The sequence below is a fragment of the Aotus nancymaae genome, unplaced genomic scaffold (genome assembly GCF_030222135.1).
Source record: "Aotus nancymaae isolate 86718 unplaced genomic scaffold, 86718_ANA_hifiasm-v0.15.2.pri h1tg000022l_1, whole genome shotgun sequence".
Classification (NCBI taxonomy): domain Eukaryota; kingdom Metazoa; phylum Chordata; class Mammalia; order Primates; family Aotidae; genus Aotus; species Aotus nancymaae.
Genome location: NW_026988435.1, coordinates 45,111,288 through 45,137,777, shown reverse-complemented (window position 1 = coordinate 45,137,777; position 26,490 = coordinate 45,111,288). Strand labels below are relative to the sequence as shown.

General features: G+C 49.2%; 1 protein-coding gene across 5 annotated transcripts in view; it reads right to left on the bottom strand.

The window, feature by feature from the left end:
- UBASH3A (ubiquitin associated and SH3 domain containing A) overlaps positions 1 to 26,490 on the bottom strand; it is a 47,281-nt gene that overhangs the window by 9,472 nt on the left and 11,319 nt on the right. For all 5 annotated transcript variants that reach the window (XM_064380183.1, XM_064380179.1, XM_064380180.1 and 2 more), the window contains exons 5-10: positions 26,310 to 26,479; positions 24,663 to 24,871; positions 12,957 to 13,080; positions 7,784 to 7,883; positions 3,548 to 3,670; positions 1,674 to 1,766 (exon numbers count right to left, since the gene is read on the bottom strand). In XM_064380183.1, coding sequence (XP_064236253.1) covers positions 1,674 to 1,766; positions 3,548 to 3,670; positions 7,784 to 7,883; positions 12,957 to 13,080; positions 24,663 to 24,871; positions 26,310 to 26,479 — 819 coding nt within the window. The remainder of the gene's footprint in view (positions 1 to 1,673; positions 1,767 to 3,547; positions 3,671 to 7,783; positions 7,884 to 12,956; positions 13,081 to 24,662; positions 24,872 to 26,309; positions 26,480 to 26,490) is intronic.

Here is a 26,490-nt window from a genome sequence, read left to right as displayed (position 1 = left end):
TCCAGACTGAGGTGGATAGAAAGTGTCTTGACGGTTAAGTGCATGGAAGGTGGGTCATGGATGCTCCATGCTGATAAAATGGACTTCTGTGCCTCATGAAACTCGGACCACATTATGGGATGGAAAGTTCATGAGAGCGGAGGACAGGAATGATGAGCCTGTGGCTCCGTCAATGGAGCCACGCCCGGCTGGGCCAGGGCTCCCTGCAAACCTGGATTGGAAGGTGCTCTGACAGAGCCTCACTGGCGGGGTAGAGGGGATCTGAGGACATGGGAGCCGGCAGTGCACACACGTGGGGTGGATCTACTGCCGTCCCAACCACTCCTCCCGTGAAGGTCCCGGCCCCTCGTGGCGCCAGCTCTGACATGGCCCCATGTGCAAGTCCTGGCAAGACCACGATCAGCGGAAGGGCCCCTTTCCTGCAGGACACGCCTTCCTCCCTCCTTGAGCACCCGTTCCTTCCACCTGGGGCTTGTCATTCCAGCCACGGCAACCCTCCATGGTGCAGTGCCAAACTTTGCTGTCTCCAAGCAGCCCCCTCCTGGACCTTGACCCTCAGATCACCTCCTTTCTCCTGCCCCTCACCTCCCCTGTGCTCGGCCTCCCAGCTGACCCAGCTGAAAGTCCATGGGCACGGTCACCCCCTCACTATACCCTCAAGTCTCCCTGTCCACCATACTCACAGCTTAACCCGCCCGTAGCTGCATCCCACTCTCTACCCACTCCCTGTCTATGCTGGAAAAGACCCCCCAGCCTGGCCTACACATCCCCATTTAAACTCATGCTCACGAACTGTGGGTGGGCTCTAGTGCTGCCCAGTAGTCAGCCTGCATCTCCCAGCCCAGGTCCTGGCCCCCTCTCGCTGACAGCCATTCATACCTTCAGCGCACCACAAATTCCCGTGGTCCCCACTTTCCACTGGTGACCTGATTTCCCAGGTCTCTGAGAAAGTCAAGGCAAGCTCTGTCCCCCACATTTGCCTGCCTGCTGCCTCTGTGTCTGTGTGCTCTGCCCTCTCCCCATCACCATGGAGGTGACATGCCCTTTCATGTCACCTGTGCTCTTGGCCACGGCTAGTTCCTGCCTGGGGACCGAGATCTCATCCCTCTTCCCAGACAAAGAGGAGCAGGATGGGCTCTGGCTGAGGGCAGAGTCCAGACCTCTGGGACAGGCTGCCCTCCTCCGGGCAGGAACTTTCTTCTTCCTGCAGGTCGGAGCTGCAGAAGGGTCTGCCCAGGGCTTCCTGACACACATCAGCCCTTGAGGATGCTGGACAGCTCCACTGGCCAAGCGCATTGTCCTGGGAAGGGTCACACATTTCTGACTTAAAAGGAACCATAGCAGTTCCCAGCTCTCAAGGTTTTCGAATGCCCCTTTCCAGGTGTATTTTTAAAGGCCTTGCTGATGGAGGCCAAAGAGAAACAGTGTGAGGACAGGCCCTGGTACTCGACTGCACCAGCCCCTACTGGTCTGACGGTCCTGGCATTCCAGACACGCTCACGGACTCAGCGTGCCTGCCAACATCCTCGGAGGGCTGGCTCGTACCTGTCTGATGACTTTGGTGTGGCATTCATTGCCATCATCCGACTCCAGCTCCACTCCCTTCCCACTCCCCTTGGAGAATAGCCACGAGGTCAAGGGAGTAGGAGAGGCTCACCGAGGTTCTCACTGACCTTCCAGGATGAGTTTGGCTGTCTGCACACAGCGGAGGGCTGGGGAGGCGAACACAGAGCTGATTCTGATACCGCTGTCCAGTAGCGCGTCCCCTGGAAAATAGCGAAAAAGGCAGAAAATGCCCCTTCATAATTCTAGCCTCTGACCGCAGATGAGCCATGTGCTCCCTGTGGTAGGCGGGGTCCTCAAAGGGCCCCGGGTTTCCATGCTCTGGTGTACACACCGTGCATAGCCCCCAAGTAGGAGCAGAACCTGTGACCAGGATGATTTGTTGCTCCTGGGATGGTTACATCCTATGGCAGAAGGGAGGGGATCCAAGGTGGGACTGATCAAGTTGGTGAGCCCATTAAAAGCCACGATTATCTCTAGTCAGTCACGGAAAAAAGTCAGAGGAGTGTGAAGTGACAAGGGTTCAGCAAAACATTCTCCATTGCTGGCTGCAAAGATGGAGGGGACCGCATGGCAAGGAATGTGGGCAGCCTCTAGGGCTGGGAGCAGCCCCTAGCTAACAGCCAGCAAGGAACAGACCTCAGTCCTCCCACTGCAAGGATCTGAATATGGTCAACAGCAGAATGAGTCTGGAAGGAGACTTGAGCTCCCTGTGGAAACTCAGCCCAGCAGAGATCTTGACTTCAGGCTTTAAGATCTTGAGCAGAGAAACAGCCCTGTGGGCCTGGGCTTTGGATCTGCATCACTGTGATCTCAGAAATGGGTGGAGGGCGGGGCTCGCATCTGTGGTCATTAGAGAAAACTCAAGACCCACTGAGGCTCGTGGGAGGACAAGCGTGTACACTACCTCTCCCCCTGTAATATTGAAGCCCTGCTCTCAGGGAAATATTGGGGGAGTCCCTACAGCACAAAGATTGCACAGCCCCAAAGCTGGTGAGCGAAGTCTCAGTGGAGGCACTTATGGGTTGAACTGTGTCCCCTCCCCTGAAAAACATGTTAGAGTCTTCACCCCTGGTGCCTTAGAATGTGACTCATTTGGAAACAAGATTTTTACAGTGATAAGTTAAAACAAGGGTGGGTACCTCAATCAATTACACTAGGGTGGGCTCTAATCCAGTATGACAGTGTCCTTGTGAAAGGGGAAGTCTGTGCACAGAGACACACATAGAATGGGAGAGGACAGAAGAAGACGTCACCTACAAGCCAGGGACAGAGGCCTGAGACTACCATCTCCTCCCAACTCAGCATCCTGGGACCGCACACTGGGAGCCTGGAACCAGCTGTCGGGGAGTGTGGTATTTTCAACACTGCACTCAGCAGGTGCTGTAACTCGGACTTCTCACCCTGCCCAGAGCTGGTGGGTAAACATTCTGAGCACACCTCTGGGTGGGGGCCCGGGAGAGCGGGCTGTGGGGGTCTCTACGTTAACCGTTGGTGTGACTTGCTTCTCTGGATTCCGCTTTCTGAATTTAGGAATGACTCAGTGAACTCAATGGTCTCTTCTGTTTGAAAAACTCAGTCATGTAGAAGCAGAACCCCCAGACACAAAACAAAAGCCCCAAATGACAGATTTTGAAATAAAACTGGTAGAGGATGTGGTTTTCCATTTTTAAAGTGAGCTCCTTGGTGCATACAGTGGTTGTTGATTTTTCCTTCCCTCTCTTCTTCTTTTGAGGTCTTTCTTCATTCCTCCCAACTTCCTGAATCATCCCTTCCTAGATCAAACCTCTGTACTGCCACTTTCTTGTTGTGTGACCTTGGGCAAGTCACTTAACCTCTCTGTGCCCCAGCCTCCTCAGCAGAGTGGGGACAAAGCTAATGCTGTGTCAAAGAGCAGGCAGCGAGGGTTCAGGCTGCATGCCTGTTAGCCATAATCATTGCTGCTGTTATTGTTACCCTTCCTACTGACAGCCTTCAAACACACCTGCAATTCTGGACTGGAAAATGCCGCATGATGATAATGGGGGATCATTTTCAAAGTCTTTGATTCCACGACTCCGTCTGGGAAGACTGCAAGGGAAGTTCAGGTCTGGCCTGTAGTATTTCCCTGAAGTAGAAATAAGCATCAGATGCTCAGTTTCATCAAGTTAGTGAAGATTCGTTCCACAAAACTCCCAAGACCAAGACCCACTCTAACATCAAGGTTATTGAAATTATTGTCAGCTCTGTTGTTTCCGAATGTGCTCTGCAACATGGCCTCAAGTTGAGAAGAAAGTGCTGCTCGGCTGTGCACACAACATTTTCTCAAATGCAGAAAACTTAGGTTTCAGCCCCACGAACCATGCAACCCTCTTTGTCCTCCCAAAACCTGCCATAAAGTTTCACTCTTGGCCACACACAGTGGCTCATGCCTGTAATCCCAGCACTTTGGGAGGCTGAGGCAGCTGGATCACCTGAGGTCGGGAGTTTGAGACCAGCCTGACCAACACATTTCTTCCAATATGGAGAAATCCCATCTCTACTGAAAATACAAAATTAGGCATGTATGGTGGCACATGTGTGTAATCTTGGGAGGCTGAGGCAGGAGAATCGCTTGAACTCAGGAGGCAGAGGTTTTGGTGAGCTGAGATGGCACCACTGCTCTCCAGCCTGGGCAACAAGAGCCAAACTCTGTCTCAAAAAAAAAAAAAAAAAAAGAAAAGAAAAGAAAGAAAAGAAAAAAGATTTACTCTTACATTTTTCTGATAAAGAACGTGATAAAGTGTCTCCGTGACTGATTTAGCGTAACTTGCTAAGAATCTGAGGTTGGCATCAATGATCCATGCCCCTAGCTTTAAACATATTCTTCTTGCTCAGGGGACACAGTGCTCTAGCTGGAGATGTCCTGTGTTGTGCATTCTTTCGTCAGTTGCTTGAAGCCAGGCTGGAAGCCAGGAGGGCTCATTGGGGCTCTCTCCCACCAGAGGCTGCCTGGTGCCAGGGTTCACTGGGAGTTTGACCTTGAGTTCTAAGATCTGATGGTCTGGTGGTGAATCCTGGTGCCACCATCTCCTCACTGTATGACTTTATCTCTCTTATCAGTAAAAAACAGGGAAAGGGTAGAGATTGCAAGGAGCCAGTGAGGTAACACTCATAGCCCAGCATCTGACTCAGAGTGAGTGGCCAATGAGTGGGGGTGCTGGTCTCATGTCAGAATGACTGATTATCCTCACAGAGGATATCAGGACACACCGCGCCATCCAGTGCACTCTGGTTTGCCTTCACATCCTCCAGAGGGACCCCAAACTTCCTGGCTACTGGTAGGTTCCAGCAGCTGCACTGACCTTCCCTGAGACCTGCTCTGTCATATCTGGCAGGCCCTGCCCTTTGCACCCCAGAATATGCCAGGCCACTTCATCCTGGCCCACAGCCTCGCACGAACCCAGCGAGGGGCGGTGGGAGGCAGCAGGGGTCAGTGGCTATTTTTCATGCCAGGTTTTTAGGTTCCATGTGGAGTTTCCTGAAGACTCCCTCCCCGGGATTTCCATGGGCAGAGACTCATTGGAACCCTGCGTTTCAGAGGCGTCTATTCAATGCCAGTGTTAGCTGTTGGGAAAGGTAGTTTTAAAATGTTTTTTTTCAGGGAGAAAGTCCATCAATTTTATTGTATTCTCAAAGGCATCTGTGATCCCCCCAAAACATCAAGACATTCCATTTAGGTATTTTGCTTGTCATTGACACTTCTGTGATCACTCTGGGGCAGAGGCAGAGCTCAGGAGAGGACGAGGATGTGGGGCAAGGTCAGGTCTCGATGGGAGCAGAGTCTGTGTGGAATATGGGGTGAGGTGAGGGGCCCTGTGAGGGTGTGGGTGCCTGGGCCAAAACTGAGCTGCAGGGAGAGGCCGGTAGAGCCCCTCAAATCTCTCTTGTGTCTCCTGAGGTTGGTCACCTTGGGGGAGAATGTGGCTATACCTCATTGTGATTTATTAAACCTTGCAATATACAGAATTCAGACAAACTAGATGCCATTCTTCACTTTATCGAGGGCCTCTCTACCTTGGGAAAAGATCCACCAGGAGTTTCCTTTCAGCTGGCAATTTCCAGTGCCTTTAAAATATTTTCCCTTATAAGTGACTTGATCTTTTGTTCAGATGACCAGGTATTTTTTCTTTTTCTAGGAAGTCCAATAACTATTTTTGGTGTTGATTGTTTTGTATTGATTCTCCCCACCATGGACATGGTGTGTCAGTTCAATCTATAGCTTCAATAATTGTTTCATTGCAAGAAAGTTTCTTATATGTTTGTTAATGCATCCTGATAGCCACCTATTGTCTTGTTGTTTCTTCCTTAAGCTCTTGTATCTTTACTTGATCTTGTTTTATAGAGGTGACCATATTATTAGCTCTGCGAGTTATTGGAAATATGCTTGATCATGATGTTATCTACACAGAATCTTTTCTGGTGTGTGATTGTTATCTGCGAATGGTTTTCCCTACTCAGTTCCCACTTTCTTGGGTCTGCAGGACTCCTGGATGGGGATCCCAAAAGGGTTTGTCTAACCTAGCAACTGTGAATGGGTTTTGTCACTATGTTCAATGCTTTAATTTATGTAATGGGTCATGGCTTAGAAATTGTGACACTACAGGCTTCCTATTAGGAAGAGATGAGCATTGACGTGGACATTGATCATCAGTACAGAGGTTGGCTTGTGGGTATGTGTATTTATAAGCTCTGCTCTTACTTCCTGGCATTCAGAGGAGCAAAGCTGGGGTGCACAAGAGGCATGTTTAAGAATATGCCCATGTGTTAAGCAGCATAGCAAAAAATTATAGCAGATAAGATTAGGTTGCAGAGGTTCAGAGATGAGACTGAGAGGTACAGCGTGTGCCAGCATCGGTGGGGTTCAGAGACTACAGGTCGGGGTGCATTCACTAACCAAATGGCATATATGTGCTGCTGGGATGAAAAGACCAGCCAAGCATTCACACTAGCAGACCTGCTTCCTATTGAGAGCCATTCCTCCATCATCTACAAGTGGTTAGTTGAGGTAAGAGTTTTTTTTTTTTGAGATGGAGTCTCGCACTGTTGCCCAGGCTGGAGTGCAATGGCGTGATCTCGGCCTACTGCAACCTCCACCTCCCAGTTTCACGTGATTCTCCTGCCTCAGCCTCCCGAGTTGCTGGGGTTACAGGTACACACCACCACATCCGGCTAGTTTTTTGTATTTTTAGTAGAGACGGGGTTTCACCATGTTGGCCAGACTAGTCTTGAACTCCTGACCTTGCCATCTGCCTGCCTCAGCCTCCCAAAGTGCTGGGATTACAGGCGTGAGCCATTGCACCTGGCAGAGGTAAGATTCTTTTCTTTTTTCTTTTTTTGAGACGGAGTCTCTGTCGCCAGGCTGGAGTGCAGTGGTGCGATCTTGGCTCACTGCAACCTCTGCATCCTGGGTTCAAGTGATTCTCCTGCCTCAGACTCCCAGGTAGCTGCGATTACAGGCATGCACCACCACACCCAGCTAATTTTTGTATTTTTAGTAGAGACGGGGTTTTGCCATGTTGGCCAGGATGGTGTCGATCTCCTGACCTCTTGATCCTCCCACCTGGGCCTTCCAAAGTGCTGGGATTATGGGTGTGAGCCACTGTGCCTGGCCTGAGGTAAGATTCTTACAGACAACACACACACTTAAATGCATACATGGAACACCCCTGGAGGAAGATGCAGCAGGCACATTTTCCACATATACACAAGGTCATTCCACAATATACACAAGGTCATTATACACAATATACACAAGGTCATTCCACATATACACAAGGTCATTCCACAATATACACAAGGTCAATATGCACAATATACACAAGGTCATTCCACAATACACACAAGGTCATTATACACAATATACACAAGGTCATTCCACATATACACAAGGTCATTATACACAATATACACAAGGTCATTCCACATATACACAAGGTCATTCCACAATATACACAAGGTCATTCCACATATACACAAGGTCATTCCACAATATACACAAGGTCATTCCACAGACAACACACACGCTCAAATGCATACATGGAACACCCCCAGAGGAAGATGCAGCAGGCACGTTTTCCACATACACACAAGGTCATTCCACAGAAGGTGCCTCAGGGGATCTGGTGCCACGTAAGGACGTTCAGTCTCATTTGTCAGATCCACAGTGTTTTGTCCATAGACCCGCCCGAGTGTGACTTACCGTCGGGAGTGGAGCATTGCTGCAGCCATGACTTCCCGAAGATCTGATCCACCCTCTCCCCGTGGCGAACCACCAGCACGCTCTTCCTTGCAACTGTGGCCTGAGGGGTGGGGCAGGAAGCAAGGCACATGCAGTTTAACATCCAACGCGCCAGACTTGCGCCAACGGCAGCTCCCCTGGTCACCCAGCAGCTGGGAGGGAATCTCCTCCTTCGTTAGTCAGTAACTCAGCCCATTTTGCCAAAATCATGAAAATGAAACAGGACATGAAATTGTCAATCTCTTCAATTTCTTCCAGCGTTTTATTTTCTGGGCATCCTAACATCAAGGAAATGAAAATAGACAGGACTGGCCCCTACCATGGCACATCTGTTTTTCTACTTTTCTGTCTTTTCTAAGTCCTTATCCTTCCCATAGAGACTTCTTAGGACATTACCCTTATTGATATTATAATATGTACCATTATAATGTGCATTATCTGTCTATATATCTAGTCTCCTCTCTCGTTGGCACACTTATTCTGAGGAGCCCTCCAGGACTACCCTGGTGTTGGCACGTTAAGGGGCAGACCTTTTATGGCTCCCAGCTGTGAATTCTGCTTCTGAGCACTGAGGGGAGAAGCCCTCATCCATCTCTTTGCTGTTCTCCCATAGCTGGTCATTCTCTGCTTGGCTGAGCGCTTGAGGAAAACAGTACTTTATACTTCCATTACGTCTTCTTGGCATGAGAGTGGCCTTGGCCGTGGGCAGCAGCTTCACACCGGGGAGAGCAGCTCTCTGGCACCTTCCTCTCTGGCCTCGGGCAGCCCAGGATGGTCTTGGAGCCTTGCAGTCACAGGCCTCATGCCCCTCTGTTTCTGGAGAGCCTGTGCTTTGGGGAAGTAGCTTAAGGGTCATGCTTAGAGCAGCAACACTGGCTACTCTTTGGGAGGGGCCTCCTCTGTGTGGGATGGTGTTGGGGGGCTCTGTCCTCAGGGGGCTGGGCCACCCTTCCCCCCATGCTGTTCAGGGCTGAGTGGAGGGGCTGGCCTTGAGGAGAACCCATGCAAATGAAATGGAGTGAGTGAATGAGAGCCAAGGATGGCCCCTGGGACCAGAGAGCAGAGTGCTGGGGGCTGAGCCAGCTGGAGGCCACCAGGACAGCTGTGTGGAGCTTAAGCCCTGTGCCAGGACCCTGGAGGGAGACACCAGGCTCAGCGGCTTCCCTGGAGGGCACTATTGTGCCAGCTGATGTCGGCCCTGCACCTACACCCCTAGTCCCAGAATCAGGCCCAGGCTTTCCAGGGGGTTCCATTTCAGAGAAAGGGGGGACCCCTGCAGCAACACAGTCCCGATGGTGCTGCCCGCTGGCACCCAGGACTCAAGCCTCAGCCTCCCTGTAACACAGCGCCGCAGGAGGGAGTATGTCACATGCTGGGACATGAAGCTGCAGTCCACAGGGTACCGGGGTCCAGGATCCCAGGGTCCATGCTTTAGGGAGTGGCCAAGGGATGAACATGGAAAGATGAGTCATCAGCAGAGAGGGTGGGGGCAGAACGAGCAGAGCTGGCCACGGGAGGTGGGCTGCGGGGCTTTCTGGGGACCAAGTCCTGCCTGGAGCTAAGGTGACCAGGGATGGACAGGGTAGGGAGGACCCCTGGGCAGGAGGCAGCTCAGGCAGGTGCAATCCCTGCCCTGCTCCCTCTTGGCCACACAGCTCTCTCTGGGCTAAAATGAGAGGGCGACTCGTGTGTGTTTTGCCACTGAGCAGGGTAAGGAAGAGAGGTGAGGAGAGGTGAGCCTTGTCAGCGCAAACCCTCATGCACCAGCCCCAGCATCGCCCTGATTCCCCCAAAATCCTAGAGAGGAAAATGCAAATGCCTTTAACATGCAAACACCCGCTGGAGGAAGGGACTCATTTTCTACCTGGCCAGTGCTGCTGATCATTCCTATCTGGACTTGCTTCTGTGAACAGCGATCTAGTCTCAAGGGTCTGCACTAATCGGCCACTCACCCTGGCAAGAGTGGTCCCCAGTGGTGTCCCTGTACCTTGGGAAGTGATTGGAAACTACTGGGAAGGAAAGGATGCCAGAAAGTAGGGTGGGGGCCAATTTCACCTGCCTCGAAAGCATTCTTGGGTCAGCACCACGGGCAGCTCCCGCCAGACCCTGTAGATCCCCCGTACAGTCCACACTGGCCTGGACAATGCAGAATTTCCAGCTGCTGAAATTCATCGGGACCAGACAGTCCTTTGGTAGGTGCATAAACCATGGGATTGGTGAGCCGATGGGAATGTTTGCAATCTCCATGCAAACGCTTTCTCAGGGTCATGGGGCTGAGTCTTCAAAATGAACATGTGGTAAGGCCAAGCGAATAGTATTGGTGTCCCTTATCGGAGAACTTCAGATGTTTGCTTCAGGATAGAAACACCCGTCTCCTGGGGAAGACCTCCAGGGGAAGGTTTGTCTCGCTGTCTTGCAGTTGTGAAGTGTGGTTATGCAGGGGTTGCCTACACTGACACCAGGAGGCAGCACCCACCACTCCATCCCAGAATAAATATTAAAATATCCTAGCCCATTCCCCTGTTGAGAGTTGATCTGCAAGTAGGTCGCAAAGCATGCATGTGCTTGGAACCTCATTCTGCCTAGTAACAAAGTCCGTGCATTGGGCTGAAGTTTTAGATTTGGAGTGTTTTCTTCCTGGAAGAGGTCAGAGCATTTTAAACGCTCTCCTGTGGAGCTTTGCCACAGGAATATGGTGATAAAGCAAAAGAAAGATCTGTGGGGAGTGGAATGGACTGACCCCTGGGATCTGTGGAATGAGACGGGGCTGCAGCAATTCTCTAGACAGAAGGTGCTGCATTGGTGTCCTGGGGTTGCCATACAGGCTGGGTGGTGCAAAACAACAGACATTTATTCTCTCACAGCTTTGGAAGCTGGAGTCCAAAGTCAAGGTGTTGGCAGGGCTGTGCTCCCTCTGAGGTTCTAGGGGAGAATTTATTCCTTGCCTCTTCCAGCTCCTGGTGGCCCCCCGCACTCCTTGGCTTGTGGCTGCATCGCTCCAGTTTTTGTCTGTGTGTCTGCATGGCCTCCTCTGCTGCTGTATCAAATCTCCTCTGCTTTTCTCTCATCAGGACACTCATGATGGGTTAGGGCCCTCCTGGATAACCAGGGATAATCTCCCCATTCCAAGATCCTCAACTCAATCCCGTCTGCAGAGACCCTCTTTCCTAATAAGGTCACATTCACAGGTTCTAGGGCTTAGGACATCATCTCTGGGGCCATGATTCTGCCTCCCACAGGTGCGCTTTACCAGACCTGTTGCCACTTTTCTTACTACAGGGAAGGGGTGAAATCCCTACAGAGAAGACCACATAAGGGGGTCCAGTTCACAGGCAGATGTATGTTCTGTCTTCAGCCATTGAAAGCACGGTTTAGACACAGGTTGAGCTACGAGCCGAGGCTTCCATCCCAGGTCCTTCCCATCCTGCAATCTGGAAAGCAGGGCACAGCCCTGGGGAGTCTCCCACGTCTGGGCCTTTCTCACATGGTGAACGCTGATTGCCATTTCACACGGACCCAACTTCGGAGACACATTCTTAATTTCTCAAGAAAAGGCCTCCTCAGCCAGCCACCAAGGCAGCAAAGACCTGCCAAGGCTGCTTAGCTTTGGGCTGATTTGCATCAGCTGCCAGGAGGCGCAAATGGTGGAAATGGTGACAGGGACGCTGCTTCAACAGCAGAAGTTTGCTCTCTCACTGTCCTGGAGGCTGGAGGTCAGAGATGATGGCATTGCCAGGCCTCGTTCCTTTAGAGGCCTCTCTCCAGGACTTGCGGGTGGCGTCTCCTCCCTGTGTCCTCACAGGGCCATCCCTCTGTGTGTGTCTGTGTCCTCAGCCCCTCTTCTTATAAGGGCAGCAGGCAGAATGGATCAGATCGCCCCAGCTGTATTGCCTCATTTCACCTTAAATACGTCTTTCAAGGCCTCGCCTACAGATACAGTCACATTCAGTGGGACTGGGGTTTAGGACTTCGAGACAGGAATTTTGGAGACACACAATTCAATCCGTAACAGAGGGTGAGCGTTGATCCTAAGATCCTAAGCCAGTGATGAGTCCCGGTAGGGCCTTCCTTTGCTCGTTCCAGAGATCTGTGGACCAGGCCCCAAACTGGGCCCTGGGGACTAGAGAATGAGCCAGGCTACTGTGGCCCTACCCTCTGGGCACAACAGTCTCTCCTCACCAGGGGCCTGGCTGTGGTGGGCACTGGATGCCCTATGTCATGTAATCCTTCCCACAATCTGATGGGAGGGTGTTAGGACAATCTTCCTAGCCTCCATGAGCCCCAGTTTTTGGATCTGTAAAATGGGTAAGGGGCAGGAATAGCACCTCCTGTGTTGATTGGGGGTAGCAGGGGTGGGAGATCCTGAAATAACATGTGTGGCACATGGCAGAGCACAGGAGGACAAATTTGGGAACAGTAAGGACAGGGAGGCACTTCTACTACTGTGGCAACTGGACCAGGGCCAGAAGCAGGTGCAGTCCCTTCTTGGGGGCTCTTCTGTAAGGAGGGTGACACTCCAGATCACAGGACAGGGGTCAGGGATGCCATGCCACTTGTCTTGTTTCCTTCAAGGAGGGGCTGCCTGCTCCTTGGTGTCCCTGCCTGGCAGCCTGCTCTTCTGGATGTGCCCTGTGAGGGTAGCCAGCTCAGGGTGCCCTGCTGTGCCCTGACCCCTGGCCTGAGGCTGCTGAACCCCCAAGTTATGAAGAGTTTTACCTCAAAAGATGAGGGGCCAAGGCACCGGAGGAGGTGATGTCTTGGGGGTCGCTTGGCTCATGAATGAGGGAATGGGGTGAGAACTCGGGATTCCGGGCAGGGCTGTGTCCTTGCCTCCTCCTTGCCCTGGTGCCATGACTGAAGCCTCCTTGAGGAGCTTGAAGGTGGGGCACTCTCCCACGGAGGGGGTGGCTCCCTGTCTGCCCAGAGCAGATGGACCAGGGCAGGACCCCCCGGCACCTCAGCACTGGTAGGAGGCCCCCTTGCGGACCCACGCCCGGATCTGTGCTCTAGGCCAGCAGGGAGGATGTGTCTGTGGAACAGAAGCTATTCCCACGAAGCTTCGTCCACCATGAAGTTAATACAGAGTGTGGTTTTGCTCAGTTTACTTAAAAGAAAAAAGGGAACGTTCTATTACCTGCAAGGCCTGTATGCCACTGAGACTCCTGGCTGTTTGTGAAAGAAACTCCCCACTGCGTCTGCTGCTGGCTTCCCCGTCCTTTCTGGAGTTCAGGTCCGCAGCTAGACTGAAGGTGTACGTCCTGCAGGGGAAGGAAAACACGGCTTGAGCAGAGGTGAGACTGTGCTGTTGCCGTAGAGACCCCACATCTGGTCACGCATGCACTTGAGGATGTGCGGGACAGCTGCAGACAGGTTCCCAGGAGCACAGAATGAGTAGTGTGTGCAAAGTGCTCAGGACCCAGGAAGTGCAGATGATGTGGCTGTTTTATTACAGCAATCACCGTCTCTGACGGGTAATTTTACGTGTCAACGTGGTTGGGCCACAGTACACAGGTATTGGGTCAAATGTTACTTTAGATGTCACTATGAAGGTTTTTTTTTTAAGAATGAGATTAACATTTAAGTCACTAGACTGAATAAAGCAGGCCACCTTCCAGAGGATGGGCTCCACAGTGCTGGCTCAATCTTTTTAAACTGCTGGAAGTCCTTATTAAAAACATCTAAAGTTTTTAAAATCAGAAAATGGTCCTTGAATGTCTCGACACATCACTGTGGATGGGTCTCATCCAGCCAGCTGAGGGCCTTAAGAAAAGACAAACTGGGGTCCCATGAGGAAGGGGGTTCTGCCTCCAGCCCACCTTTGGACTTGAGCAGTCACTTCAGTGCTTTCCGGGGTCTCCCATCTGCCGGCCTTGCCTGCAAACTGTGGACATGCCAGGCTCACAGTCTTGAGCCCATTCCTTCACCTAGATCTCTCCTCTCCCAGTCACTCTCTGTCTCTGTCTCTCTCTGGGGAACACTGATGAAGACACCATCCTCTTTGATCCACTTTCTAATACAGTCACAGGTGTGCAAATGGACGCAGCTGAGATGCAGGAATGAACCAGCAGTGAACAGACACATCGAAGCACTCTGCTCACATCTGGAGGACAGAAGATGCATTCAGCAGAAGGCGTCGGGGTAATGAGGAAGCTGCTGCCTTCCAACATTCGAGAAACATGTCATGGAGTGGACAGGCACTCAGGTGCTCAGGGACGACTGAGGGGAAAGATCCCAGCACCTTGCAGGAGTGAGAACTCCACGCTCTGGAATAGGAAGGGGGTGATGGTGATGGGGGGCCCCCGAAATGAATGTGTCTGGGAGAAACAGGCAGGGTGGTCAGAGGAAGACAGCGAATGAGAAACAGAGACCCGAAGGCTGCAGGAATCCTCCTTGGAACAGCACATGGTCGATTTCCCCAAGGGGGAATTCACTCCATAGAAGCAAAGATATTTGAAAACTCTATTTAGAAATTATACATGGTCACAGTCCAGGGGCCACACAGGCGTGTCTCAGCAGGAGCTCTGTGTGATTTCTCGGGGGTGAATTGGGCACGAAGTGTCCTTTGCCTGCCCAACAGCTTCTACTGACATTTCGCTCTTTCTTTCAGTGAATTCTAGCATTTTAAATTTCCAGTTCCATTGGGAAAATTCAGGAGACTTTGTTTCTAATGGTTATTAGAATGTGGAAAATACAACAAATTAAAAAAGATGAAACAGTATCCATAATCCTCCAGCTCAGTTAACCACAGACTCTAGCCCTGTTTCCCTCATCCACCCACATTTGGGAATGTTGCCTTATGGCTTTTTGAATTTGAACCACTTTTTCAGGAAAAGCAAATTGTAGTCTAGTAGAAGATGATGGGAAATGGTGCCTCATTTTTAAAAAATTCTACTTTAATTTTTTTAAAAGACAGGGTCTCGCTGTTGCCGAGGCTGGAGTGCAGTGACACAGTCATGGACCACTGCAGCCTCGACCTCCCAGGCTCAAGCTATCCTCCCACCTCTGCCTCCCAAGTAATTGGTACAGGCGTGGGACAACCGTGCCCTGCTAATTTACTTTTTTTTTTTATTTTGTAGAGAGAGGGTCTCCCTATGTCGCCCAGGCTGGTCTCCAACTCCTGGGCTTAAGTGATCCTCTTCCTACCTCGGCCTCCCAAAGTACAGGGACTACAGGCATGAGCCGCTGCGACTGGCCGGGCCTCACTCTTTTGTGCACATGTTCTCTTACTACTGAACAGGAACTCCTCCCCCATTTATTTATCTCCTGTTCATGCTCTTTGGCCATTTCTTCTCTCAAAGCCTTAGTATTTTTCTTAGCAATTTTTGAATGAAGTTTTTGTACAGGAAGAGTGAGGAGACAGCTTCTTGGTCAGTCAGTGAAACAGGCGAGCATTAGTCACCCCAGGGGCCAAAAATGTCCAAGGGCCAGCAGCATCCAGGGACCCCTGTGCCACCGTGGGAGGGTGAGGGCTGGGGCAGGTAATCTGCTCAAGTGGGTGATCATCAACTTTATGAATATCTTCTGAAAAGCACTGTGGCCAGCTTGCTCTTTGCTGGGTAGGGTTCTTTATGATGTTTAAGCATTTAACACTCACTGTGAAAGACAGGTCTGCTAAGTCTCACTTTAAGATCGCTTCCACTGCTTCTGAGCTTTCAGAGCTCTCCCCAGTTCAGAAATCAGAAATGCATTCATTAAACAGTTCTATCTTAAAAATGATTTTCTGTTTCTATTTAATACTTGGACTCTGCCAGGAATTGATTTTGGTGCATGCGAGGGGATATGAAATACTGTCTATTTGTTTTCGTTTCTTTTCTTTCTTTTTTTTTTTCTGAGACAGAGTCTCGCTCTGTCATCCAGGCTGGAGTGCAGTGGTGTGATCTTGGCTCACTGCAACCTCTGCCTCCTGGGTTCAAGCGATTCTCAAGCTTCAGCCTCCCGAGTAGCTGGGACTACAGGTGCGCACCACTGTGTCTGGCTAATTTTTTGTGATTTTAGTAGAGACAGGGTTTCGCCATGTTGGCCAGGCTGGTCTCAAACTCCTTGCCTCAGGTGGTCCTCCCATCTCGGCCTCCCAATGGCTGGGATTACAGGCATGAGCCACAGCACCAGGCCAATACTGTCTGTTTCTTACCCATTTCTGTCCCTATTTCTGATGTGCCCCTCATCAGATGTGACCTCTCCAGGACGCTGGCCTTGCTCCTCTGGTCTCTACCCTGTGCCTGTGATCCGTTTTTCAATCTCCCTCATGCCAGGACCAGATTGTGATTCACAACCTATTTTTAACATCTGGCCGGGTAAATATCTCATTATTTTTATTTTTCAAAGTTCTACCTTGGCTCTCCTCTCCTGTTTATTCTTCCAGATAAACTTTTCATGCATTTGGTAAAGTTCCAACAAATGGTCCCATTGAGATTTTGCCTGGAATTCCATTAAACCTGGAAGTGACAGGCTGCCACAGTTTACTGTTCTCAGCCACGCACAGGGAGTGTTTCTATTTATCCAGCCCATTTGCAAATGTTTGCATTTCTCCCATAAAGGTCTCAAGTCCCCACATTCTCATAAAAGCAGTAGTGGCTCCCACGCCACCACCGAGACCAGTCCAGAGCCAGGAAGGGCATCTTTTCTTCTGCATCTCAGCGCCTGCCCGGCACTCCTCTGACTGTACGCCCTGGACCACCCGCCACCTGCATGGCGTCTTGATTTAGTTCATGTGTTTCTTGACTTGCCTGCAAGTTGCACCTGCTTCTTCCCCAGCACTATTGCCCACCCTGTCTCCATCTATAAACTGTGGCAGGCCCAGGCCAGTTTACTTTGCATCTTCTCGTGGTGTCAGATGCCAATAGCTAGAAAATGAAAACTTGAGTTGATCCTAAGTAGACCAAGAATATAGTCGTCACGTTGGAACAATCAACAGTTTCTTCTTCAAACTAACATGCTCAGAGCAGTGAGGCACAATTCACAGCCCCACGTTGGCACAGGAAACAGTGGTTGGTTTCCCCTTCCTGAGGGCAAGGCGGGGGCACCCACACCCTGCCTGCGGCTCACTCTGCAGACTGTAGGCAGGGCTTTGCTATCAACTGATGACATCTGTGAAGTTTACAGAGAACCGGAGTGCATTTTGCTGGTCTTTCAAATGAAATACGATCAAGATTATGCTGAGAACATGGGTGACAGGAGGAGAACGAAAAGAGCTTAGCATTTTCACATTTCTATTTTTTTCTTTAACTTGAGAGAGCCTCTTTGCGGTTAACTTACACCAGGGAAACAGATGTGTTTGAATTCTCCCTGGTTCTTAAAAGGACAGCTGCCGTCTGGGGCTGCCTGGACAACGTCCCTGTTTGTTTTCTGGGGAGGCCCTGACAAAGTCCCACAGCTGGATGGCTTCAACGACAGCCACAGAGTCTCTCACAGTCCTGGAGGCTGCAGGTCTGAGGTGACGCCACGGTTGAGGCCTTTCTCCTTGGCTTGTAGACAGGCACCTTCTCCTTGTGTCCTCACAGGGCCGTCCCTCTGTGTGTGTCTGCGTCCTAACTTCTACTAAGGACAAGGGCCATGTTGGGTCGGGGCACACCTTAATGGCCTCAGTTGAACTTAATCACCTCTTTAAGTACCCTGTCTCCGAACAAGGTCACATTCTGAGGTCTTGGGAGTCAGGACCTCCTCGTGTAGATGTTGGCAGGATGCATCAGCCCCTAATTGTACCTTTCTTTTGTCTGAGATACTTGCTGTAAACTTCCTCTGAGGTTTTCGGAGTAATTGCTGTGTCTGTCTTCAGTGTGGGGAGTGTCCTCGTCTTGACTGGTGCATGGCACGTGTTCTCCTGAGCCCTCACTCTCAGGCCCTGCTGTTTTTTGTCCTACAGCGGGGCTCCCTCTGCTCTCCTATCCAGAGGATTGGAACTGCTGAGGTTTGTGAACATGGTCCCCCAGCACTAGTCCCTCCAGGCCACTTCTGATCTTCTTCAAAGCAGTGGACACACATCACAGTGTGATTTGGTGGTGGATAAGTCCGAAGAATCCCAGCACCATCCGGCAAGGAGGCTGGGGTCATTAGAGTGGTGATGGATGATTGACATGTTAATTGCCAAGTACTACGCATGGCGTCGGAGCTGCAGACTCTTACCCGGAAAGGTGCCCTCTTTGCGGGCAGGGGGATTCCTCCTGGTGCTCCTGCAGGTCTGTTTCCAGGTGCTGTAATGGCGGAGGTTCTGCTGCTTGGGTCACGAAAGTGTGAGTCCTGACCCAGGCTGGTACTTCTACCAAACATCCGAACAGCTATCTGTCAGCCCATGGGTCAGCTGGCCTTTGGAGGTTGCTGTCTGACCACATTTTCCACTAACGAATACCTTAGTGATGTGTGGAGACGCTCAAGGACCATTTATTTTCTGATTTTAAAAGCTTTATATGTTTAATAAGGACTTTAAGCAGTTTGAAAAGATTTAGCCAGCTCAGCGGAGTCTGGCAGCTCCCATCATCTGCCTTACTGGCCCGCACGCACAGGTCACTGCTTGCCAGGGTGTCTTGCTGCTTCCCCGGCCACGATGAGGGAGCTTCCAAAGCAGGACCAATCAGACACCCCACAGCACCTGGCCCGGCGCTTATGTCTCTCCTTTCATCACACTTTTTGTTAATACTGATTCATTCTCTCTCTTTTTTTTCTGAGATGGAGTCTCTCTCTGTCACCCAGTCCAGAGTGCAGTGGTGTGATCTTGGCTCACTGCAACCTCCGCCTCCCGGGTTCAAGCAATTCTCCTGCCTCAGCCTCCCGAGTAGCTGGGACTACAGGCGTGTGCCACCACACCTGGCTAAATTTTTGTATTTTTAGTAGAGACGGGGTTTCACTCTTTAGTTAGGATGGTCTTGATTTCCTGACCTGGTGATCTGCCCTCCTTGGCCTCCCAAAGTGCTGGTATTACAGGCGTGTGCCACCATGCCTGGTCAATACTGATTAATTCTCAAGAGAAAGTTGTCTCTAGAAAGAATAGTCCCAGAAACGTCAGGCATAAAAGCTGAGATGGTTACGTTGATGACAGGTGTCTAATGTATTAACTGTGAAGTGAAAAGTATCATAGCCATTGACTCATCTTCTGCAGAGTCTCCGTGGCTCCTCGGTGGCAATGAAACTCTCCCATCCTGGGCAGAGGACGAAGGACACGCTGAATGATGCAGGGCCACAGGGGAGCCTCAACTCTCCTGGAATGTAGATGGTTAATTAGGGTGTAGCCAGCATCTCCTCTATTCCTTAAACTGTTGTTTGGATCAGGTGATGAACTGAGCTTGCAAGAAAGCAGGAGTTCCCTTGACTGTACAGCACCGCCCACCTCCTGCCTCCTGGGCCCATCTTCTCAGCTCTCAAGCAGGGTGCTGCCTTCGGTTATCTCTACAATCCCTTGTGCACCCATATCCTGTTATTTAGATGTGGCCCCTGGACCCGTGGACACGTCTATGTCAGCAAATTGTGTTTCTCCCAAACTGCTGGTCTGCACGGGTCTGGGATGGCCGTGACTGTTGATTGAATGTGTCTCCGTTTTCTCACTGGATGTGGGAAAGCTCAGAGCTAGGAGCTCCCAGCACATGCCACGGTGAAGACAAACTCCAGCCCTAGCTTTGTCTAGCTTCTCCACCTTTATTCCCCCTTTGACCCAACTTTCTTATATTCTCTTCTTAAAATTTAAAATGGATTAATTTATGTTTTGAGTAAGAAGTGCATTTATATGCTTCATATATGCAAACATTATGAAATGGTTGTGTTTGAAAAGTCTCTTTCCCATTTCTATTCCATTCTCCTGATTCCCACTCCTAGAACTCACAGGTAACCATGGTTAGAAGTTTCTAGACATTCTCCCTTCCAGGGAACCTATAGACATATGCATGTATGGAAATACAGATTGTGCACATGTATGTACAGACATATACGTGTCTTTCCCTTCCCCCACAAGAATATCATACCACATACATTGTATTGCAGCTTATTTTTTGTCATTTATCAATAAATATTGCATATTTTTTCAAATCAATACATAAAATTATCCCTTTTGATTATTTTAAAGCTGCAAATGTTTTATTGTATGGATGTGTCATAATTTAATTTACAGACTTATTTTTAAAATTTAATGATCTCTTCTATAGGGGCAGTTGAGGTCATAGTTGGAAGCCCAAGTGTGGGGTTAGGTATAAAGCTGGAATCCTGCTTCCCCTGCTCACTTGCTGTGTGAACACAGGCGAGTGATTTGATCTCTTTATGTATCAGTTTCATCATCTGTAACATGGAGCAATAACAGTGCCTACCCCAGGGATATTGGAGAATTAAATCAGTTAATAAGGGACATACATGGAACAGAGCCAGGCACAGGGCAGGGGGGTGATGTTAGTGTGCAAAGCTATTGGGCATCTCTTAAGCTGCCTTAAAATAGATTTAAGTGGATTATGAATTAATACATCAGTAAATAAAGACGTGTGACTACTGCTGCATTTTTCATCCCATATTTGCATTTTGTGGTCCTTAGTTCTTATTCATTAAGGGAAGAAGTTAAATGGCCTCAAGCGAAGATGATACGGAGTGCCGCGTCTGGACAGAGCGAAGGTGATACGGAGTGCCGCGTCTGGACAGAGCGAAGGTGATACGGAGTGCCGCGTCTGGACAGAGCGAAGGTGATACGGAGTGCCGCGTCTGGACAGAGCGAAGGTGATACGGAGTGCCGCGTCTGGACAGAGCGAAGGTGATACGGAGTGCCGCGTCTGGACAGAGCGAAGGTGATACGGAGTGCCGCGTCTGGACAGAGCGAAGGTGATACGGAGTGCCGCGTCTGGACAGAGCGAAGGTGATACGGAGTGCCGCGTCTGGACAGAGCGAAGGTGATACGGAGTGCCGCGTCTGGACAGAGCGAAGGTGATACGGGGTGCCGCGTCTGGACAGAGCGAAGATGATACGGGGTGCCGCGTCTGGACAGAGCGAAGATGATACGGAGTGCCGCATCTGGACAGCCATGGGGCTTCGGCTGCTCTCCTTGAGTGTCAAGTTGCCACTACGTTTAGTGGGGAAACCCAGGGACATAAATGCTGTCCCTGGCTCATTATACAAATCTCAGTGTATGAATAATTAGCAGAAAGAAATATAATACCTAAAGAAATCAACCATAGTCACCAAATCTCCTTTTATAAATATTTCAGACAATACTTCCATTATTTCCACTACTATTTCTTGCAAATTCTAATCATTTCACCAAGAGCTTCTATTAGGTACTATTAAACCATCTTTTCTTTTCTTTTTTTGGGGGAGGGTTTGGATAAAAATAACCAATAAGCAATCATTTATTTTAGCTCTTCAAAATATATTCTTTCTAAATTTACTCAAAATGCTAGTCTTATTAGTTATCCTTATAGTCTCTGACAATTTTTAAATAGTTTCCAATGACAACTCAAATAAAATGTCACAATTTTCATAGTTTTGCCTTGTGTATGAACCTCAGTAGGAAGGGTACAGGACAGAATTCCCTGGATATATAGATGCTAGAAATAGATGTCCACAGCAAGTGTCCAGCACAGATCTGAAAATCTATAGATTGAGTAGACGCTGATTCATCTGTGTCCAACTTAATGATGTATTTATTTGTCAGGGTGGTGGGGGTAACCCTAGAGAAGCTGTGGGGAATTTTGGGAGAGAAGTAAACAAATGAGGGAAACGGTAAAATGGTTTTAAGACCTCCTGCCTGGAGACAGAGGGATGGCCATGATGGCGGTTTTCCAGGCTCTCTTCCCCAGCCACGCAGCTCTGAAGGGGCCAGGAAGCCCCGAACCACAACACAGGGTTTTCTGTGCCTTTCTGCCCTGCTCCTCCTACTCTCATCATTCAGTTGTTCCAACCATCAGTCTTGACACCTGCAAGAGCTCCACCCCAGCACACACCCCCATGAGGCTGAGCAGCTTTTCTCTTTTTTCACCACGTGTATTCTGACCTCTGCCTGCTCTCTCCACTCTCCCAACTGGAACCTGGGAGAAGCGAGTGAAAAAGCTCACGAAAGCTACCTTCACATGATGCAGAGGCTTTACAGTGTGGCAACTTGGCTAGACTGAACGACAGTCCCTAGACGAAAGCTACCTTCACACGATGCAGAGGCTCTACGGCGTGGCAACTTGGCTAGACTGAATGACAGTCCCTAGACTTCCTTTTTAGCACATGACTGATTAGGGTGGGCTACAAGAGGCATTCTCATGACAGCTGGAGGATGGAAGGGAGGCAGTAGTCATCCTAAGCATCACACACAGCCTTCCCAGCTAACCCATCAAATGCTGGTCTAGGTGCTGCTAGAAGGAGATTTTGCAAATGTGATTAGATCCCCCAAGCAGTTGAATTCAAATTAATCAAAAGGAAGAGTAGTCTGAGCAGGCCTGACTTACGCAGTGGGAAGGCATTTTTTTAACAGCTTAGGCTTTCCCCAAGCTCAGAGACTTATAGCAGCTGTGTCTGTGATTGCTCTCCCATCCCCCGCATGGTCCTTCCAGCTGCCCACCTGTGGACAACAAGCTTCCGCTTGCCCATGGGCTTTCAGCCTGAGTAGGATCCTCCCTTCCTGCCTGCCCACCCTTGCTTAGCTCGCCCCAGTAACTTCATAAGGCAATTTGTTGTACCAAATCCATATAGATGTGTATAGACATATATACCTTTCTATATATGTATGTCCGTATGTGATACATGTGTATACAATATAAAGTATTATGTGGAGTTGACCAACTGCAGGCCAAAAATATTTTTTAAAAAATTAATCGATAAAAAACAGCAGCGAGGCGAGGTGGCTCACACCTATAATCCCAGAACTTTCAGAGGTTGAGGCCGGTGGACCACCTGAAGTTGGGAATTCGAGACCAGCCTGATCAACATGGAGAAACTTTGTCTCTACTAAAAATACAAAATTAGCCGAGTGTGCTGGTGCATGCCTGTAAACTTAGCTACTCGGGAGGCTGAGGCAGGAGAATCGCTTGAACCTGGGAGGCGGAGGTTGCAGTGAGCCGAGATCTTGCCATTTCATTCCAGCCTGGGCAAAAGAGCAAAACTCCATTCTCAAAAAAAAAAAAAAAAAAAAAAAAAGATAGCAATACAATAATTTAAAAATACAAATAAAAAACAATACTGTATAACAACTATTTGTGTAGCGTTAACATTACATTACATATCATAAGTGATCTAGAGATGATTTAAAAGACACAGGATGGTGTGCATACCTTGCATGTAAATATTTCAGTGACTTTAGCGCCTGAGGATTTGGGTATCTGTGGGTGTCCTGGAACCAATGCCTTGCAGATAGCAAGGGACAACTGCACAAATATTTATATGCATTCTATATTGTATACAAGTGATTGGTTCTGCTTCTCTGGTTACACTTTTACTATATTTGGTATCAGGAATGGGGAGCTGTTGTAAAAAACATGGGTGCTCTTCACCTGCAGATGGGGTTATATTCCAACAAACCCATCATACCGTGAAGATGCATTTAATGCACCTAACCTACTGAGTGTCATAGCCTAGCCTCGCTTACCCTGAACATGCTCAGACACTTACAGTAGCCTATCGTAGGGCAGATTCACCTAACGTAAAGCCTATTTTGTGATAAACTCTTGAGTATCTCATAAAACTCGTAAAATATTGTACTGAAAGTGAAGCACTGAATACGGGCACTTGTAGCACAGTTTCTACTCAACGAATATCACTTTCGTACCATTATGAAATCCTAAGTCGAACCGTTGTAAGTTGGAAACCTTCTGAACTTAAAATGTGGAAACAACTCTGGGACTTGGCAAAGTTGAGTAGAGGCTGAGAGACTTTTCAGAACGTGGTAGAGAAAGCCCAAATCACCACGAACAGACTGCCAGTGGAAATGCGGATGCTAAGGGTGAATCCTTCAGAGAGGACTCAGAAAGGAATACGAAACGTGTTTCAGAAAATCGGAGCGAGGAGGATCTTTCCCATGTGTGCCAGAAAATTTAATGAAATTGTCCATGTAGAGCAGGACTTGTAAGCGATAATGCTGGTTACATAGCTAAGGATATTTCCAAACAAAGTGTTAAGCGTATCACCTGGTTTCTTCACGTTGCTTATAGTGCAGCAGGAGAGGAAAGAGATAAACTGAGGGAAGAACATTAAACAAAAAAGGACCAGCGCCTGATGATTCTGAAAATCTTAGCCTCACCAGATGATGCTAAAAGGCTAAAATTAAGGGATTCTCCAGCTGATGAAGAAGTGAGTCACCAGGAGTCCTACAGATTCAAAGAAATCACTTCCACCAAGTGCGTATGCTCAGGCGAGGGCAAGAAGCCTCAGCTGGGATCCCAGCCCTGGCAGGCACCTTGATTATAGCCTTGAGACGCCGAGCTGAGGACCCAGTTAAGCTGACTCTGACTCTCAACCCATGAATACAATAAGATAATAAGTGCACGTTGTTTTAGCCGTTAATTTTGTGGTAATTTATTATACAGCCATAGAAAACTAACGATACACCCTAGGACTTTAGAGTTTATACTCGGGACAGAAGAATGAATAAACCCAAGCTCAGGACCTCTGCGTGTAATTTATTATGTTTGTGATGAGGAAGTAGTATTTTGCAATAATTTTGGGATTACTGTCTCAAATTACTCTAAGGCAGAGTAATTCATTCTTTTTTGAATGTTATCGTCAGAAAACCACACGTGAACTAAGACGTTTACTGTGTACCTGAGGGAATAATTTTGCCAGCGTAGAGAATGCATCTTACTAATGGTGGAATGGTTTAGAAGCAGTGTTTGCAGGTGGGCACTCTCACATAGTAACAGAGACAGAGGATGGGGCTGCAGCTGGAGGCAGAACTCACCTGTGCTTAACCCAGGTGTCAGACTCGCTGGCTCGATCCGTGTAGTTCTCCGGCAGGAAGCCCCGGCAGCCCGTCCGCTGTGAGATCCCAATCACCCAGCCCTCGCTGGCTTCGTCCTGCTGCGTGGGGTCCACAAAGATGTAGTCGCCAGGACTTAGCATCAGCTCGTCCGCATTCTGGGGTTGGTACTGGAAGAGGGCTCTCAGGGTCTAGAAAAGAGGAAGGGGTTTCATGTCTCAAACAAAGATTGACATTGGAAAGTGGCAGCAGTGGGAGGCCTGTCACCTGCTACCTCCTGCTCTCTGCCTCCTCCAATGAGTGCTGTGTCTCCAAGACGCTGTCCAAAGCTTTGTCTAGTGGTACATAGCACAGAATATAATGAAATGCAGCATAGAATTCTTTGGATAGATTTAGAAATACATTCTGGGGCTGGGCATGGTGGCTCACGCCTGTAATCCCAACACTTTGGGAGGCTGAGGCAAGGCAGATCACAAGGTCAGGAGTTCAAGACCAGCCTGGCCAACATAGTGAAACCCTTTCTCTACTAAAAATACAAACATTAGCTGGGTGTGGTGGCACACGCCTGTAGTCTCAGCTACTCGGGAAGCTGAGGCAGACCCAGACTGTCTCAAAAAAAAAAAAAGAAAAGAAAAAAAGGCAAACATTTTGGGATCTATCCATCATCCATCCACCTGGGTACTTTTTCGTCTACAAAAGATCTGAAGGCACAAGCCGACCTTCACATCCGCCTTCCTCGGTGTGAGGTTATTGACACCTTCTTGTATGACACAGAACATGGTGGACTCATTCACACTTGCTCTCTGGATCTGAAAGAAGCACTGCACACTTCATTTCATGGGGAGGAAGTCTCAGAATGAGGTTTCATTCAAATCATTATTTAAAGTGAATCGTGCTCACTTTGGCAGCACATACAACTAAAATGAGAATGATACAGAGATTAGCATAATCCTTAAATTAAAAAAAAATAAGAATAAGCAAAACATGTATTTACAACAGTCTCTTTCTGTTTCTTTCTTCCCTTCCCTTTCCCTCTCTCTCTCTTTCTCTCTCTCTCTTTCTTCCTTCTCTCTCCCTCCCTCCCTCCTTCTCTCTGTCTCTTTCTCTCTTTCTTTTTCTTTCTTTCTTGCCAGTCTCACTCTGTTGCCCAGGCTGGAGTGCAGTGGTGCAATCTTGGTTCACTGCAACCTCCACCTCCCAGGTTCAGGTGATACCCCAAGTAGCTGGAATTACAGGTGTGTGCCACCATGCTTGGCTAATTTTTTGTATTTTTAGTAGAGACGGGGTTTCACCATGTTGCCCAGGCTGATCTTGAACACCTGACCTCAAGTGATCCACCTGCCTTGGCCTCCCAAAGTGCTGGGATTACAGGCGTGAGCCACCATGCCCGGCCTCCTTTTCTAATACTGGAAATGCTTCTATTTTGTGTTAAAATTTCTGTGCATCTCTGACTCACATATAAAAGAATGCTAGTTGCAAATTGCACAAAAGAGAGAATGGTTTTAGAGAAGCAATAGAAATTTTCCTTGCTACTGAAATGTCTCCCTTGGAGGGCTCCAGGGGTACGTGCTGTCAGGTGGGTGGCCGAGCATTCATCCGCTTCGTAGGAGCCCCCACCGGCTCTCTCACCTGGTAGTGCACGAAGCGCATGTCTCTGGAGTAGAGGGCTGCTGTCCACTGGCAGCCGTGGCCCAGGGGGATGGCTCTGGCCAGCTGCTCCAGCGTCCTCTGGTGGTGGGGGTAGAACTTGTGGGCCAAGGTCAGATGCAGCTGCTTGGTGCATGGCTTCACGGTACAGTCTGTGAAATCA